The following is a 16,611-nucleotide window of genomic DNA, read 5'->3' on the forward strand; positions in this document are numbered from 1 at the left end:
AGTAACAATTCTTCTATCTCTCCAAGTAAGTCTCTAGTTCTCCTCAAGGTGTTGCAACCACTCATATAGGATCACTAAAAGGTCCATCTAAAATATGTCATAAATCTTAGCAAAATGAAATTAGTCCTTCAACTTTGCACCACCTATCTAATTAATAGGCCCTTATACTCAATAAAGAGGTTGATTTATTCATTGAACTAGTATTGTGAATCCATCTTTATGAGCCAACCCCTCATATTGTAGTGGCTCACACATAACATGGTAGGGTCCTAGTGACAAAACAATTTATTGGATAATAATTTATGCTAGGGGCCACGTAGGTTTTTAATATTGGCATTGTAGTCTAGCACTAACATATTAGTCCCTTGTTACAGGAAAAGTATCACTTAAATTAGCCATATAAATATAGCTTAAGGTTGGCTATTCAAATAAGGGGCATTATTATTTGCTACCCATTTCTTCCTGATACATGCCAACTACATTTGTTCTTCTGCCACTTTCCCTTCTTAATACCAAGAATCACATCCTCCAAACTTCAATGTCTGCTCCTCCCATCCTTTTTCCTTTACTCCGCCTATGTTGGGTCCCTATAATACTAGTGATTACCCCATTACTATTGTAGTTATACCCCTTATTAATATTGTTGTGCCCCTATTGCCCCCATATTGTTATTACTGTGCCCCATAGAATCCCTCTATTGTTATTTTTGTGGCTTTATATTATTATTGTTAGGTCGGCTGGATTATATTGTGACTCCTTAGACTCCTATATATAGAAAGGAGGTTTTGTCATTTGAATCATCCAAGAATTGTTCATTTATGTAATGTAAAGGAGGTTGCCCCCTCGAAGAGGCTGAATTCTAAGGCGTTGATCTATCTTTTCTATCTTTTTCTTGAGCTGGTTTCATAACATTTGGTATTAGAGCTTTGGATTCTGGGGTTTCGCTGCTCCAAACAGGTCTTCGTGGAATTTTCGCTATAACTTTTTTCTGTGACGTTTCAGAAGTTGCAAAAAAAACCCATTTGAGAAGAAATCGCGCTGAACCTCGGGTCTGAATTTCAGAGCTTTTTGCGCTATATTTGCGGAGATATGATCTGAGGAAGTTGGTCTTTTTGCAGACTCCTGAATTACATTCCAAACAGGTGACCTGGGGAAAATCGTCATAACTTTCTCTCTAGGGATCGGATTGAAATTTCGTAAGAAGGTACAGAAAGAGGACGGACTGTAGTTTCTTGTATGCATTTTTCAGATCCAAAGGTCGAAACAGTGACTCGTGGCACGTCGTACAAGTTCGCTCTACTGAACTAGTCTATAATCAAGTCACTGTGGGAGATTTCGCATAACTCTTCCTTGGAGAATCCAATTTGGGTCAGACTTGTGGCATTGGAAAGAGGACACAAAGGGCTACTGTAGGTCACAAATTTAGAACTAGATGATTGGAAAGTACAGAGATACATCAGAGGCAATATAGAGCTCCTACAAAGTAAAAAAAAGGTGTGTAGTTTTTTAAATTTTTTGCATAAGATTGGTTTGAAAAATTAGTTTGAAGGAATTCAAAGGGCATAGTAAAGCATTATTATTGGTAATTGATGCCTCAAGGAAAGAAAATGCAAACACCTAGTAGGCAACCTGAAAGCTCTAGCATGACCCATGAAGAAGAGGAAGAAATGCAACATGATATATCAAAATTACGAGACCAAGTGCAACAATTGTCACTTGCACAAAAAGGAACAGAATCTAAGATGGATGGTTTAAAGAAAGATGTAGAAGCTAAGATGGATGGTTTAAAGAAATGCGTAGAAGCTAAGATGGACGATTTGAAGATAGATCTGAAGACAGACATGGACGAATTGAAGATAAATATGAATAAGTTGCTACAAGAAATGGTCACTAAGGGTGAAAGGGTACTAAAGGAAACTCATGATGAGAACAAAAGAAATGTTAATCATGATTCCATAGACTCTAATGTTGGATCGAAGACTCACCATATTCCAAAAATCGATATGAGGAAGTTTGATGGCAAGGATCCCGCCACATGGATATTACAGATGGAGCAATTCTTCGATCTCAATAATGTGCAAAACACACAAAAGGTACGTATGGCAACTTTATATTTGGAACCAAATCAGTTTGTATGGTATCAATGGCTTTGCTCTCGTAAACAATTTATCACTTGGGCAATTTTTACGGAAGAATTGATAGCACATTATGAGGATACAAAAAGCAACACTTTTTTTAGCCAATTGATAAGTCTCAAACAAAAGGGTTCAATAATGGAGCACATTGAGGAGTTCCAAAAATTGAACATAAGGGTAAAAGATATTCCAGAGGAGCATAGGATTGATGTGTTCATAGGGTCTTTAAAGGATAATATCCAACATGATGTTCGCCTTTGGGAACCTGATTCATTAGAGAAGGCATTCAGGTTAGCAAGAAAAATGGAAAGCAAAATTATGGCAACCAGGAAGCATACCACTCACAACTATAAAGACGGAAGTGTTGTTGCCCCTAGTCTTCCACAACCTATAAGGTTGACACCACAACAATTGGAAGAAAAAAGAGCAAAAGGGCTTTGTTATAGTTGTGATAGCAAATACACTAAAGGTCATAAGTGTGCTGAGAAGAAATTATTCTACATAGATTGTGAAGAGGAAGAAGAAAAGGAGCAAGAAAGGTCAAAAGAAGAGGATATACTCCAGGAACAAAGCCTAGATGAAGAACAAATAAATCCGACCATATCTTGTAATGCATTAGCGGGAATTACCACTCCTCAAACCATCAAGATAGAAGGACAAATCAAGAAGAAAAAGGTAATAGTGTTGATTGATTCAGGAAGCACCCACAATTTTATTCATTGTAAGGTAGCAAAAGAATTGAATTGCTTCCTATATCCAGCACCAGAGTGTCAAGTGATGATTGCAAATGGAGGAACAATAAATTGCTCTGGAAAGTGCCATAATATCAAGCTATCCATGGGAGAATATGTATTGACTAGCCCAATGCTTTCCATTCCAATGGGAGGTGCTGATGTTGTACTAGGAGTCCAATGGCTACAATCCTTGGGTACAATAGCTTTTAATTTTCAAGAACTTTTCATCAAATTTTCTACGGAAGGAAAGGAAGTTGAATTAAGGGGTATTGCAGGGAAACCAGGAAAGATAATCAGCTCTAATGGTATGACAAAGCTTCTAAAAAAGGAGCAAAGAGGTGTAATTGCACAATTATGTTCGCTAGATGTTTCCACATCGGAATCATCTATTTCTCCAGATCTCCAAAAAGTCCTGGACAATCATTCCAAGGTATTTGAGACTCCCAAAGGTCTCCCACCTATGCATGATCATGATCATGCTATTCATCTGATTCCAGGAAGTGTTCCTCCAAACATCAGGCCGTACAGATATCCCTATGTCCAAAAGAGTGAAATTGAACGTATGGTTGCAGAAATGCTAGAGGCTGGTATAATTCAACCGAGTCAAAGTTCTTTCTCTGCTCCAGTAGTATTGGTGCACAAGAAGGATGGATCATGGCGCATGTGTCCGGATTATAGGGAGCTCAACAAGCTCACTATTAAAGATAAGTTCCCCATTCCTGTCATTGATGAATTACTGGATGAATTGCATGGATCAATTTACTTCACCAAGTTGGATCTTCGTTCAGGATATCATCAAATCAGAATGAAGACTGAAGACATTCTGAAAACAGCATTTAGAACTCATGAGGGTCATTATGAATTTTTGGTCATGCCTTTTGGCCTTACCAATGCACCTTCAACATTTCAAGGTTTGATGAATTCAATTTTCAAACCATTCCTTAGAAAATTTGTGTTAGTATTTTTTGATGATATACTAATCTACAACAAGTCTTGGAAGGATCATGTTGAACATGTTGACAGGGTGCTACAACTATTGTATCTCATGAAGGAGTTAAGGTAGACCCTAGCAAAATTAAAGCCATTAAGGAATGGAAAATCCCCACATCCATAAAGCATCTGCGAGGATTTCTCGGGTTGACAGGGTATTATCGCAAGTTTGTTAAGAATTATGGGAGAATAGCAGCACCTCTAACAACATTATTGAAGAAAGATGCATTTTCATGGACTCCGGAAGCAACAAAGGCCTTTGAACATCTTAAAGAGGCAATGTGCCAAGCACCGGTCTTAGCTACACCGGACTTCACAAAAACCTTTATTGTGGAATGTGATGCTTCAGGAAATGGAATTGGTGCTGTTCTAATGCAAGATGAAAGACCCATTGCTTTTGAAAGTCGTCCAATCAAGGGAAAGTTTTTAAGCAAAGCTATTTATGAGAAGGAAATGTTGGCAATACTCCATGCACTTAAGAAATGGCGACCCTACCTAATGGGAAGACACTTCAAGGTAAAAACGGATCATGATAGCCTTAAATACTTTTTAGAACAAAGATTATCCTCTGAAGAGCAACAAAAGTGGGTCACAAAGATGTTGGGTTATGACTTTGAAATCATCTACAAAAAAGGGAAGCAAAATGTGGTGGCAGATGCACTCTCAAGAAAGGATGAGGATGTGGAAGCATTGTTGTGCGCCATTTCTATTATCCAACCAGATTGGATAAACGAAGCAAGGGAGGAATGGAAGAATGACGAAGAAGTGTGGGCACTTATTCGAAAGTTACAACAAGATTCCAGTACGTCTGATACATTTAGCTGGCAAAATGATTCGTTATGGTACAAAGATCGCTTATACCTCTGTAAGAATTCCCAGCTAAAACAAAAGATTCTTATGGAATTGCACACTTCTCCCTTAGGAGGGCACTCAGGATTTTTAAAAACTTACCACAGGGTTAAGAAGGAATTTTTTGGGATGGCCTTAAATCAGATATTCAAAAGTTTGTGGCGGAATGTTTGGTTTGTCAACAAAATAAAGTTGAAACAATTAACACACCGGGTCTATTACAACCTTTATCCATTCCAAGCCAACGTTGGGAGGAGGTTTCAATGGATTTTATCACAGGTTTACCCAAGTCTGAGGGAAAGAGTGTCATCATGGTGGTAGTTGACAGACTTACCAAGTATGCACACTTTTGTGCATTATCACATCCATTTAAAGCCAGTACAGTTTCTACTGCATTTATGGAAACAATTCAAAAGCTACATGGAAACCCAAAGATTATTGTAAGTGACAGAGATCCCATTTTCACTGGAAATTTTTGGACAAAATTATTTTCTTGTCTTGGTACTCAGTTAGCTCATAGCTCATCTTATCATCCTCAATCTGATGGGCAAACTGAGATAGTAAACAAATGTTTGGAAGGATATCTTCGTTGCTTTGTATCTGATAAACAGACACAATGGGTCAAATGGTTGCCTCTGGCTGAATGGTGGTATAACACTTCCTTCCATACAGCAACAAAAATGACCCCATTTATGGCACTTTATGGGTATCAACCACCATCCATCACATCATATTTAAGAGAAAATTCTAAGGTTCAGGCAGTGGAACATCACATCGAACATCAACAACAAGTCCTCCAACTCTTAAAGGATAACCTCGTGTTGGCACAAAATAGAATGAAACAACAGGCAGATCAACATCGCAGTGAAAGAAGTTTTGATGTAGGTGATTGGGTATTCCTACGGCTACAACCATATAAGCAAATGTCCCTCAAGCAAGCTAAGAAGGATAATAAATTATCACCAAAGTATTATGGTCCGTACAAGGTGTTGCAAAAGATTGGTACTATGGCATACAAATTGGAGCTTCCTGCAGCTTCTCGATTGCACCCAGTTTTCCATGTTTCATGTTTAAAGAAGGTTATAGGCGACAAGCTCCCAGTTCAAACAATATTGCCAGAACTTGACGAGGAAGGAAAAATTATATTGGAACCAGAAGCAGTCACAGAAACAAGAACTCGACAGCTACGAAATCGATCAATTTCAGAGTATCTTATCAAGTGGAAGAACTTATCCGCTGAAGATTCCACATGGGAGGATGAGAATTTTATGTAGAAGTATTCAGAACTACTCAAGCGTTGAGGACAACACTTTTTTGAAGGAGAGGGGCATGTTGGGTCCCTATAATACTAGTGATTACCCATTACTATTGTAGTTATACCCCTTATTAATATTGTTGTGCCCCTATTGCCCCCATATTGTTATTACTGTGCCCCATAGAATCCCTCTATTGTTATTTTTGTGGCTTTATATTATTATTGTTAGGTCGGCTGGATTATATTGTGACTCCTTAGACTCCTATATATAGAAAGGAGGTTTTGTCATTTGAATCATCCAAGAATTGTTCATTTATGTAATGTAAAGGAGGTTGCCCCCTCGAAGAGGCTGAATTCTAAGGCGTTGATCTATCTTTTCTATCTTTTTCTTGAGCTAGTTTCATAATAGCCTATAACTTAGCATCAAATTCCTCAAAACAAGTGTTATGTATTAATGCTCCTACTTGACATGGAAATAATGTGTCCTTACTCGAAATGAAAGGCCTAACCAACTATTATAAGTAAAATGCGAACAATATTATATATTATTGGAATTTAGTTATATTATTTTAATTGATGACTTGAAATATTATTAAATTTTACTTTTAGACTTGGTTAATAAACATAATTATATGTACCTTTTTTTTAATTTCATTTCAGATGGTATGGAGAAATACAGATCACGTACACCAAGAAACATACACGAGCTTGATATAATGGATGGGTTATTAAAATTATTAGGAATATGTCCCCATTTAGTATTGTTTTCATCCTTAACTATAATTAGTTCCCAAGCATAAGTGCCAATATTGTATCATCTTAAATATGGGAAGATTAAGTGTTTAAAATTTGTTAGGAGTGTGGGAGGGCACGACCAATTGTTTCCTTTGTTCATGTCTTTATTACTTGCATATTGTCTATGTGTACAGTCACATTTATTAGACTGTAGTATATGCATCTCTCATTTCAAGCATCTATACAGTTAACGCCCATGAATGACTTGAAGCCTCTCATTCTTTTGTGATAGTTTACTATGTGCTAATTTTCTTTCCTTGTGTTTGCTCCTTACTTAGGCTTAGATGTGTAGTAGGTGGTCCCTTTAGTGGAGGCCTCGACTATATTGTATGTGGAGGCATCTTCATTAGAGACAACTACAAATCCCCCTTTTCAAAATTCCAAGACAAGAGTAGGCATATAAATTTATTTATTATAAAATTGATGAGATTATTTTATTGAAAAAACTAATGATGGTTGGGTCAAGACGAGCCATGTATTCAAACATTTATTTCCTATCTATATATATATATAATATTATAATATTTTTAATAAAAATAAAGTTGTTAAAAATAATAATAAAAGATGGTTAGTCCATCTTTAATTATTATTCATGCAAATATTAATACAAAGTAATCATAAAACATCTTTTACTTACATTGTAATTAATTTTAAACTAAATAATTTTCACTTCATTTACCAAAACACAAACTTTAAATTAAGATAATTAATCTCCTCATCTTTAGGTATCATTCATGCAAACCTTAATACAAGATTTAAAATACATATAAAAACCATAAAACTTGCAAGCTTTAATACAAGATTTAAAATACATACAAAAACATAAAACTTCAATAAATAGGTAGTTAACTTTAAACTAAATAATTTTTACTTTATCAGACAAAATAGAAACTTTAACTTGAAATAAAACAACAATTTTCCTTATAAATTAAATTTTAATAAAAAATTAATAATAATAATATTATTATTAATTTTAACTACAAAAATTTATAATAATATAGAGAATAATAAATAAAAAATTTAATACACAATAACTTGATAACCCATATCAAGTGCTATAATTAAAATGATTAGAAGTTATAAATTTATGGATTATCATAATGTATAACATCCCTTATCCCTTAAACATTGTTGTTAGAGCACATGATGTTACATTGTTCTCCTCTCATAAAACTTACCATCATATAGCCAGAAGAATGAAAAAAAAAATCTTACAACAAAGGTCATGCCATGCCTTATTTTTAAAAGCTCACCAATGAATCCTTCATTCTTTTTATTTATTTGTTTTTTTCTCACATTTTATTTTTATTTGTTTATCTTGTTTAGTATAGTATTTTATTTGTTTTTGTATAGTATGAGTTTATATATATATAAGCAATTGAAGATTAATAAAGATTATTTGAATAAAGCCTAGGTTCAAATCTCATTGTCACTATAATCTCTAGATTAGTGCGAACAACCCCCACTATAACCTCTAAGTTAGTGTCATCAACCCACAAGCCAATGTTTAAGAAGAAACTTATAACTTAGATTGTCACTATAGCTTCTAAGTTAGTGCTAACAACCCCCACTATAACCCCTCAGTTAGTGCCAACAACCCATAAGTCAACACTTACGAGGAAACTTATAACTTAGATTTCCATTATAGCATTTAGGTTATATCCAACAACCCCCCACTATAACCTCTAGGTTAACCTCTAGATTAGTACCAACAACTTATAAGCCAATGATTAGGAGGAAACTTAGAACTTAGCAAGAGTTGAGGCGCCCCACTTGGGGCTGTCTCCCCTTTTAGGGTTATCACAACAAGCAACATGTTAATCTAGAGGAATATAACCCATGTGGAGAGGATCACGAACAATCCACTTGGGGTTGTCTACCCTTTTAGAATTATCACAACAAGCAACATGTCAATCTAGGGGAATATAACCCATGTGGACCCATGTGGAGAGGATCACAGACAATTTTGCTAACCACTCTAGCTAAATCCACATGAGGTATAATTACTACTTAACAACTTTATATGGAAGTGGCTTCTCAACTTTATTATATTTACAAATTTTATAAATGAATTCGGTTTTTTTAAATAGAAAGTTAAATTACAATGGAGATGGTATTTGGTATTATATATGGAGCTATTGTTTTTTTTTTATCGGTAAAGACTAAATCTATTAAGTAAAATATAGTACAGACAGGAGAGTCAAAAAACCGTCAGACCGGAAATGATGGAATCATCAACCTCGGTCTCGGAAGAGAGATACAATCACAGAGCTGCAGGAAAGTCAAAAAACCGACAGACCGGAAATGATGGATTCATCAACCTCGGTCTCGGAAGGAAGATACATTCTCAGCTATAACAGAAGATTCGGGAGCAAATACTAACTATCTGGCTATTACCCCAGCGGGACAGTAACTACACCGCAATGCTTTTTCCCTTTCTTTTTGTTAACTTTTGTCCAGCCTTCATGGGTAGGATGGGCTAGAACAACTTGAAGACTAGAGTTCTCTATCATCGGGGACTCCTTCTCTGAATCGGAGGATGAAGTCTCATGGGGACGTTTCTGGGAGTTTGCTGAGACATGGGTGTGCTCCATATTGTCCGTGGGCGGATCCATCGGCTGAGGCGTCTGATCTGGATCTGACTCTCTTTCCTCCTTTTCCATACTTGGAGGGCTAGGCCTTCCAGCTGGCGGCGGTGGACAGGGAGCCCAACGCTTGGGCTTAGAGTGAGCGAAGAGGCCCTTTTTCATTTTTGCTGTCAGCGATGGGCAGGAGTTATGCAGGTGCCCTGTTAGGTGACAATGGCGGCATCTGAAGGCAGTGTTTTCGTACTCTATAAACTGGGTCCAGACAAAGTCCTTGATCTTGAGATTGATGTACTCTGGCAATCCCTTGCTCAAATCAAGCTCCACACAAACTCTAGCGTATGTATAGAGACCTTGCCGCTCTCTCTTGTAATCTCCCGTTAGAAAGCTACCCAAGGCATTGCCTATTTGCCTGTATACTTCTGTACGCCACAGGTGAACAGGGAGATTTGGAAGTCTGATCCAAACCGGGGCTTTGGTGATGACTGCTGAAGCTGGGTCAAAGTCTGGAAACCATGGAGTTAGGAAAAGGCCCGCTGAACCCATGAACCAAGGGCCTTCGTCTAGGGCGTTGTAGCAGTGCTCGAGGTCATCGAATAGCACTATAAAATATCCCTTTGCACAGAAGTAAACCTTGTAACGTTCAGTCCAGTTGTCCTTGATCCAGTCATGAAGATCCTGCGAGCGCGGCCAGAGCCCATTGAACCTGCAGATGATGGCCCTTTCAGCAAATTTCTGGGTGTCGTTTTCAAGATCAGGGTAGGAGATCTCAACTGAGGGGACCTCCTCCACTTTGTCAACCAGAAAAGGCTTGGGTGAAGTCTGCACTGGTGGATCTGTCTTTTCAGTCTGCTTGGCGTGGACTGCATCTTTATACGAAAACGTCTTAGCTGAGGATGGATCTCCCACAGCTCCTCCTCTCAGACGAAGGGTTAAGATAATAGATGCGTCTTTCTCAATGCCATAAAAAGAAATAGGAAAGAGATCCTCAAGATGTTTACCTTCGTAGAGAAGCCGTTGAGCTGCAGAGGGGATCCCCAGTTTGATGTCCAGTGCATGCTTAAGATTCCGCACTAGATCCGTCTGGCAAACCCATTGTAGCATAGTTTTGCCTGTAAGGAGCCTGATTTGTATCTGGAATGATGGGGAAGATTCTGAAAGCCTCTTTCCCCAACCGATCTGTGGAGAGGGTAGGCAAATGCCTTGATGGACTTTCGATTCCTGCATTTGTCTCGTGAGCAGGGGCGGCGTGCATCTGTTTGGTGCTGTCCCTTCCTTTCTGGAAGCCATGATCAGAGTAAAAGCTGAGGGATCTGCAGGAGCTTTCTTGTCCGCTGCTCCATCCAACGGAAGGGGGCTGCACAGGCATGCCGTAGAAGCAGGGGGTCGGGGCCGGGCTTTTCCTGAGCTCTCGGCTAAGAGGTTTGCAGGCCCGTTTAGATCTGCGGCAACAGTGTTCATGATGTGGTGATCATGTGTGCCTGCCTCTGAGTGAAAACCCCTTGATCTTTGCTCAGATCTCTCCAACCCCTTCGCAGCCGGAACAATCTGTGACCCAACGGCGGCATGAGGCATGGCGGCAGCAGTGCTGGGGTTCGAGCCGGTGTTCATGGCGTGGTCATGTTGCGGATCCGCAGCTGAGAGACAGCCTCTTGGTCTTTGCCCAGATCGCTCGATCCCCTTCTTGCTCAGAGCATGCCAAGAGCCGACGGCGGCCGAGTGCGTGGAAATGGCGGAGCTAGGGTTCGTCATGGGATCCGCTGTTCCGCTCTCCTCTAGATCTCCTCGGTGTGTTATCATATATGGAGCTATTGTTAAGTGCTATTACAAAGTATATAACTTTAATGAGGTAGCCTTGATGATAATTAAAAATGACATTTTTTTTTAGAATTTTTTTTTATTACTCAATATTCATTTCCTAAAATACAAAGAGATATGTTAATGGCCTAAAACCTAAAGGCACTAACTACCATTAAAAAACCACAAATATTTTTTTTCCTTTTATAAGGATAATAAATTAACACACTTTAACTTATAATAAATATTTTTATTACAAATTAATACTTACTTACAAATTAATATAATAAATATTTTTATTACAAATTAGTATTAACTTACAAATTAATAAATAAATTATAATAATTTTATCACTTTTAAATATATTTAAAAATAAATTAGAATATAAACTTTTAATTTCCTTAAAATGATAAAAAATCTATTATCATTTAATTTAAATCAGTTTTTTATTTACATCTTATTATTAAAGACTTTCCATATATTTTTGTGATCACACATGTGGATTGAGCTAGCTCATCATTAATTTGAATAAAAAAATGTTTGAATTACAAAAAACGAAAAATAGAAAATTAATTATTCATAAACTATTTTTAATCTCATAAACATTAAAATACATTTATAATAATAATTTAATTAATTTAAATAAAAAAAATTTAAATTACAAAAACTAAAAATAAAAAATTAATTATCCATAAACTATTTTTAATCTCATAAACATTAAAATACTATAATTTGATTAAATACCATTGTAAAATTAGATACCATTTACCTTTTACAAGGCACTGATAACTTTAACGTGATGGTTGCTTCTTACGTTTGCACTATGCGCATGCCTTACTATCAAATATTAAATAAGTAAAATATTATGATTTAAACTTAACCTGCAATTACAAAATTTATGTCCAAAAAGTAGCCCCGTCAGTTCACCAACTCATGGTACCAATACCCAAGGAAACATGAAACATGAGCTCGTTTCCACATATAATTATGTGATGGTCCCAGTACCCAAGGAAACATGAAACATGAGCTAGTTTCCACAAATAATTATGTGACTTTCCAATTGTCGCCATCAAATATTACCAATTGTCATTTAACTGTCGAGATTAAATATTACCAATATTTGTTTAATTGGTGTGATTTTACGTCAAATCACAACCAGTGACAAAGTAAATAGCTGACGAGATTCATATGTTATGTTCTTGTTCTTGAAATGAAATAATGTCAAATCCATTCACATAAATTTGTGAACTGATGCAATAGGGGAGTATGGATCCTTGAAAGCTGCAACATTGCCAGGTCGAGAGAACACCATCTGCTACCAACACCCCCAAGTTTTTGCACAAATTTTAGAATTTACAGGTATTCAAATAACAGTTGCAACAGTACAAATTTATTTATGTTTGTTTGGTTTGGCAAGTTTTACATTATGGCAATGTTGCCATTATGCTTCTGCAGACGACAAAAACAGTGTGCTGGTTTTGCAAGAAAGGCATACCTGATAATCCGCTAAGGTAAGAGTTTTAAATCCTGCTGCACAGTACACAAAATAGTAATCCCATGTTCTTATAAACTTCTCGTTGAAGCCCATTTTTAATATATCCCTGCACACACGATGAAGCAAATAGTACATGTAACTGAGTTTGAAATAAACTGGCGAACATCAAATAAATTGCTCGTTCATCTATTTGCATTCTTATTTATGTTTTGCTGAGCAGGTGACAAGAATTCTGCCTTCGGTTTGAATGGAAGTTCTTCCTCCACTCTAGCAGGGTCTGAGAGTAATGCATGCCTATATTCTCCACATGCTCCACACTGAATCATTAAAACAGTAAGTTGTAGATCAGTAATGAACTTTGCCTGCAAGAAGCTTACTTGTGAATTCGTTACTTGGCTGGAGCTGAATTGAAAGTGAAATATAGGGTTTATGTCAATGCAGTACAAAATCTCTGTTAACATTGATGGGAAGCTATTATATATGTAGAAATAGGAAATAAGTAGGGGAACTTCCTACGAGAGTCTAGATGCAGCTGCCATGGCTGAGGTAATTCTGCTCAATGAAGGCACGCATGCCCCCGGGAATATATATTCTTTGATGAAGTCAGAACTTCTTTTGTACTCATCATATCTTTCATCGACTACTGAGCCAAACTGTTAACCAATTGCCAGAAGATTAACTGGGATTAAGATTCGAGACCAATAAAAGTTGAATAAAGCAAATGCAGAAACAAACAGACAGGAGGACAGATTTCGATATTACATCATGACAAGAGCAATGATTATTGACATGTTGGATAATGGAAGAAAAGGGCTAGTTGCAATGATAATGTAATGTGCCTCTAGTTGGAAATCAAGCGTAATATACAAAATACTGAGGGAAGTGGTAGAGAACATACCTGCAAAACAAGAAGACCATTTTCTGCTAGAAGATATTCACATTTGCTGAAGAAGGTCTCTATATATTCATCGCCTAGATGCTCTAGCATCTCACTGCGTTCATGATGTCAAGTACACAAACTCAACAAGATGTTAGCACATAAACAACTTTTGAAAGTAACTGTTATAAATGTTCAGCTCAACAGTTATCTCTTTGAAGTTTTACCATGAGATTATTCTGTCATATTTGTGAAAACCGGGTAGTTCTCTATAATCCCACAGAAGCAGGGTTATTCGATCCTGGGATAACAGGTGCGGTACAAATTAGCAAGCTTTGTCTTCCTATGATTAAACAATAATCTAAAACTGAACAATGACAAACCCAAACACAAGGGAGCACAATTTATGTGAGGGCTATTGCCATTTTCAAAGATTAAAATCCATTCAAAAAGTTTTCGCTGGAACACATTATAAGCTCATTCTTGAAAATGTGAGATGAATACAAAACATCTCTTTCTTAGTTTGGGCTTGCTTGCGAAGATAAATAATGCATTTTGTCTTTTGGTTCTTGTAAGCTGTCCTATTATTTTTGGCTAACATATTAAAATATGAATTCTTTAATGTTCCCAATTAATTAATTTTGTCAACAAGAATATCCATTTTTGCAATTTTGGCAATTGGGAGATATTTTGGTGTTAAAACTTAGGAAAAGTGGGTTGAGGAGACACCACTTGATTCTTGGCAAAGAGGAGGCCTCAAACATAAGGAAAAAGTAAAAATTGAAGTGTTGGTGGATGGTGGGGGCCACCCAAAAAGGGAAATTCGCACCCTTAGGCAACTCGCACTTGTGGGAAAGGAGGCAGAAGGAGGAATTTGAATTTGGTGGAGCCCACAAGGGAAAGGGACCAGCAAATATAAATAGAAGGAGAAGACCTCATTTTGGGACTTTTTGCCAATTTGAGAATTGAACTCTTGTACGCTTGAGCCGCTGAGTTAAGTCTACATTGTGCTATTCAACACGAGGTTTCTGGGCGGGAATCTCACCTCTTCCTTCGGGGGACTTCGAGTGCCATCCCTAGCAGAGTTTAGCATACAATTTGGGAGCTGATCTCGAGGCATTCCAATGAATTATGTGGGCAGACTGGGCGCAGAAGAGGAACTTGCACCCCTTGGGAGAACCAGCTTCTGTACAAATCATATTTCGGGTTTTTGAGGGCTTTTTCCCTTGGGATTTTGTTGGTGATTAGTGGTGATTTGCAAGTCTGATTTTGGGGGAATTTATGGGAGCGAATTGGGCAACTTCTGGGCATGCACAAAGGGTCACTGGTTGGCCTACGTAGGGGTTAGGAGGCAAGGGGATTTGGTGCAGGAGGGAGTTAGAGAAATAAGGGAAATTTTAGGAGGAATTGGGAGGGATTTTTGGCATGACTTGGGGGGATTTTGGGGCAGATTCTACAGCAGTTTTTGGAGGTGCATATTAGTTCGGAGAGTGGGTATTTTCATCCTATTTTGTGGGTATTCCAGAGCTTGGGAGTTGAGCTGAAAGCTTTCGGGTTTTTGTTGGTCATAAGGAGAGAACACAATAGATGAAGTTTCAAAATTTTCTGAGCACTAGAGAGGGAAAAAATCCAATTTCTCTTCCAGCAGTAGTGGTAGAGAATTCTAGGCTAGCGCAGGTCATGGAGGGGAGCTCATTCAACACTTGGGCAGTGTGATTTCCACTTGGGTTTGCCTTTGCTTGTTGTGGTAAGCCCAGGTTCATCTATTTTCACTCATTGTACCCCACTTGATCAATATCATAAAATGGCTCAGTGTTTTTGGTGCAAATTTCTAATGTATCTGATATATCTGCTTGTGTGTTAAATTTTTGGTTGCATGCCTATGATTTAGTTTTGTTATCATTTAATGTTTCTTTTAGGAATATTACAGTGGTATTAGAGCATGATTTTGGCCAGTTGTGGGTCTAGATCACGGTAATGCCAAGTTGCTATTATTGGGCTAAAATTCCCGAGGCTGAAACACTAGTCCAACATTATTCTTCCGATTGAACTTGTGCCAAAAATGTCTCAACAGGAGAAACTCCTTGAGAAATTTGAAAATTATAGTAGGAATCTCACAAGACTGGTGGAGTTGTTCGGAGAATGGGCATCAACAAAGGCAGCGAGAAGGAAAAGCAGTTGTAGACCTGCAGGTGAAGAAAATGAGGTTAAGCATGAAATTTCTCAAGAGGCGGATGACACTAGTGGGTGTGAGGAGGATATAGGTCGACCTAGCATGACTTTAGAGTCACCACTAGAGGAGAGCACCTTGGTGGCACAGGTTGTGGTATCAACAGAGAGAGTAAAGCACGTAGTCATAGGACCATCCATTGACGAGATGTCACTTAGCACAAGGGTGTCCACCATTGATAAGGTGCCATATGTTGTTGAGGTATCCATCAATGAGGTGTCCATGGCCATGTCTGAGATTTCAGGTGATAACAACCACCAATAGATTGAAGAGGTTCCAGGAGACATATCCACAGTTGATGGGGTGCCAGGAGACACAAAGATGCCCACCATTGATGAGGAGTCAGGAGGCATATACATTGTTCATGAGGTGCCAAGAGACATAGAGTTACCTAGAGCTATGACCGAGTTTACAGATGTTAGTCGCCCATAGCAGTTTCATCAGTTCTAGGTCGGCCTTCTGGCATTGAAAAGGAAGGCCACTATAGTCCGAGAGACCATTTTGTAGCAGAACAAGGAGCTAGAGGGCATGAGAGTGGTTTTTGCCGAGTTAGTGGCCAAGCTGGCTCGTGTTGGGGAACTGTTGGATTCCCTAATGGTACTGTTGATCATTGGAGTGACACCTGAAGATTTTTTGAAGACTCCATGCCCAAGGATGTACCAAAGGTTGCTTGTACCATCAGAGATCATAATATCACTAGAGTTTTTCAACTCTACTTCTTCTTCTCATCTTCTTCTATTGTACCCAGATTCCACAAGCCCTACGGGGATGATGTAAAGTGATGCTAGTATGATGAGTTTGAGTCATGTAACAGACCTAGGTAACTTGGGACCTTGTCATCAAGTGAGTCTACTCTGGGAGTTTTTTTT

At 37.9% G+C, this 16,611-nt stretch overlaps 1 protein-coding gene across 1 annotated transcript in view; it reads right to left on the reverse strand.

Annotated features, from left to right (window-relative positions):
* Positions 1 to 12,026: 12,026 nt before the first annotated feature.
* Positions 12,027 to 16,611, reverse strand: part of LOC149227725 (uncharacterized) — a 429,088-nt gene continuing 424,503 nt past the window's right edge. The window contains exons 19-24 of the mRNA XM_089380583.1: positions 13,740 to 13,813; positions 13,534 to 13,627; positions 13,152 to 13,288; positions 12,872 to 12,952; positions 12,636 to 12,741; positions 12,027 to 12,452 (exon numbers count right to left, since the gene is read on the reverse strand). Of these exons, the coding sequence (XP_089236709.1) occupies positions 12,372 to 12,452; positions 12,636 to 12,741; positions 12,872 to 12,952; positions 13,152 to 13,288; positions 13,534 to 13,627; positions 13,740 to 13,813 (573 nt within the window). The 3' untranslated portion in view covers positions 12,027 to 12,371. The remainder of the gene's footprint in view (positions 12,453 to 12,635; positions 12,742 to 12,871; positions 12,953 to 13,151; positions 13,289 to 13,533; positions 13,628 to 13,739; positions 13,814 to 16,611) is intronic.

This window comes from Pinus tabuliformis, chromosome J, assembly GCF_031772625.1.
Source record: "Pinus tabuliformis cultivar Carrire ecotype Pingquan chromosome J, CPIR1, whole genome shotgun sequence".
Classification (NCBI taxonomy): Eukaryota; Viridiplantae; Streptophyta; class Pinopsida; order Pinales; family Pinaceae; genus Pinus; species Pinus tabuliformis.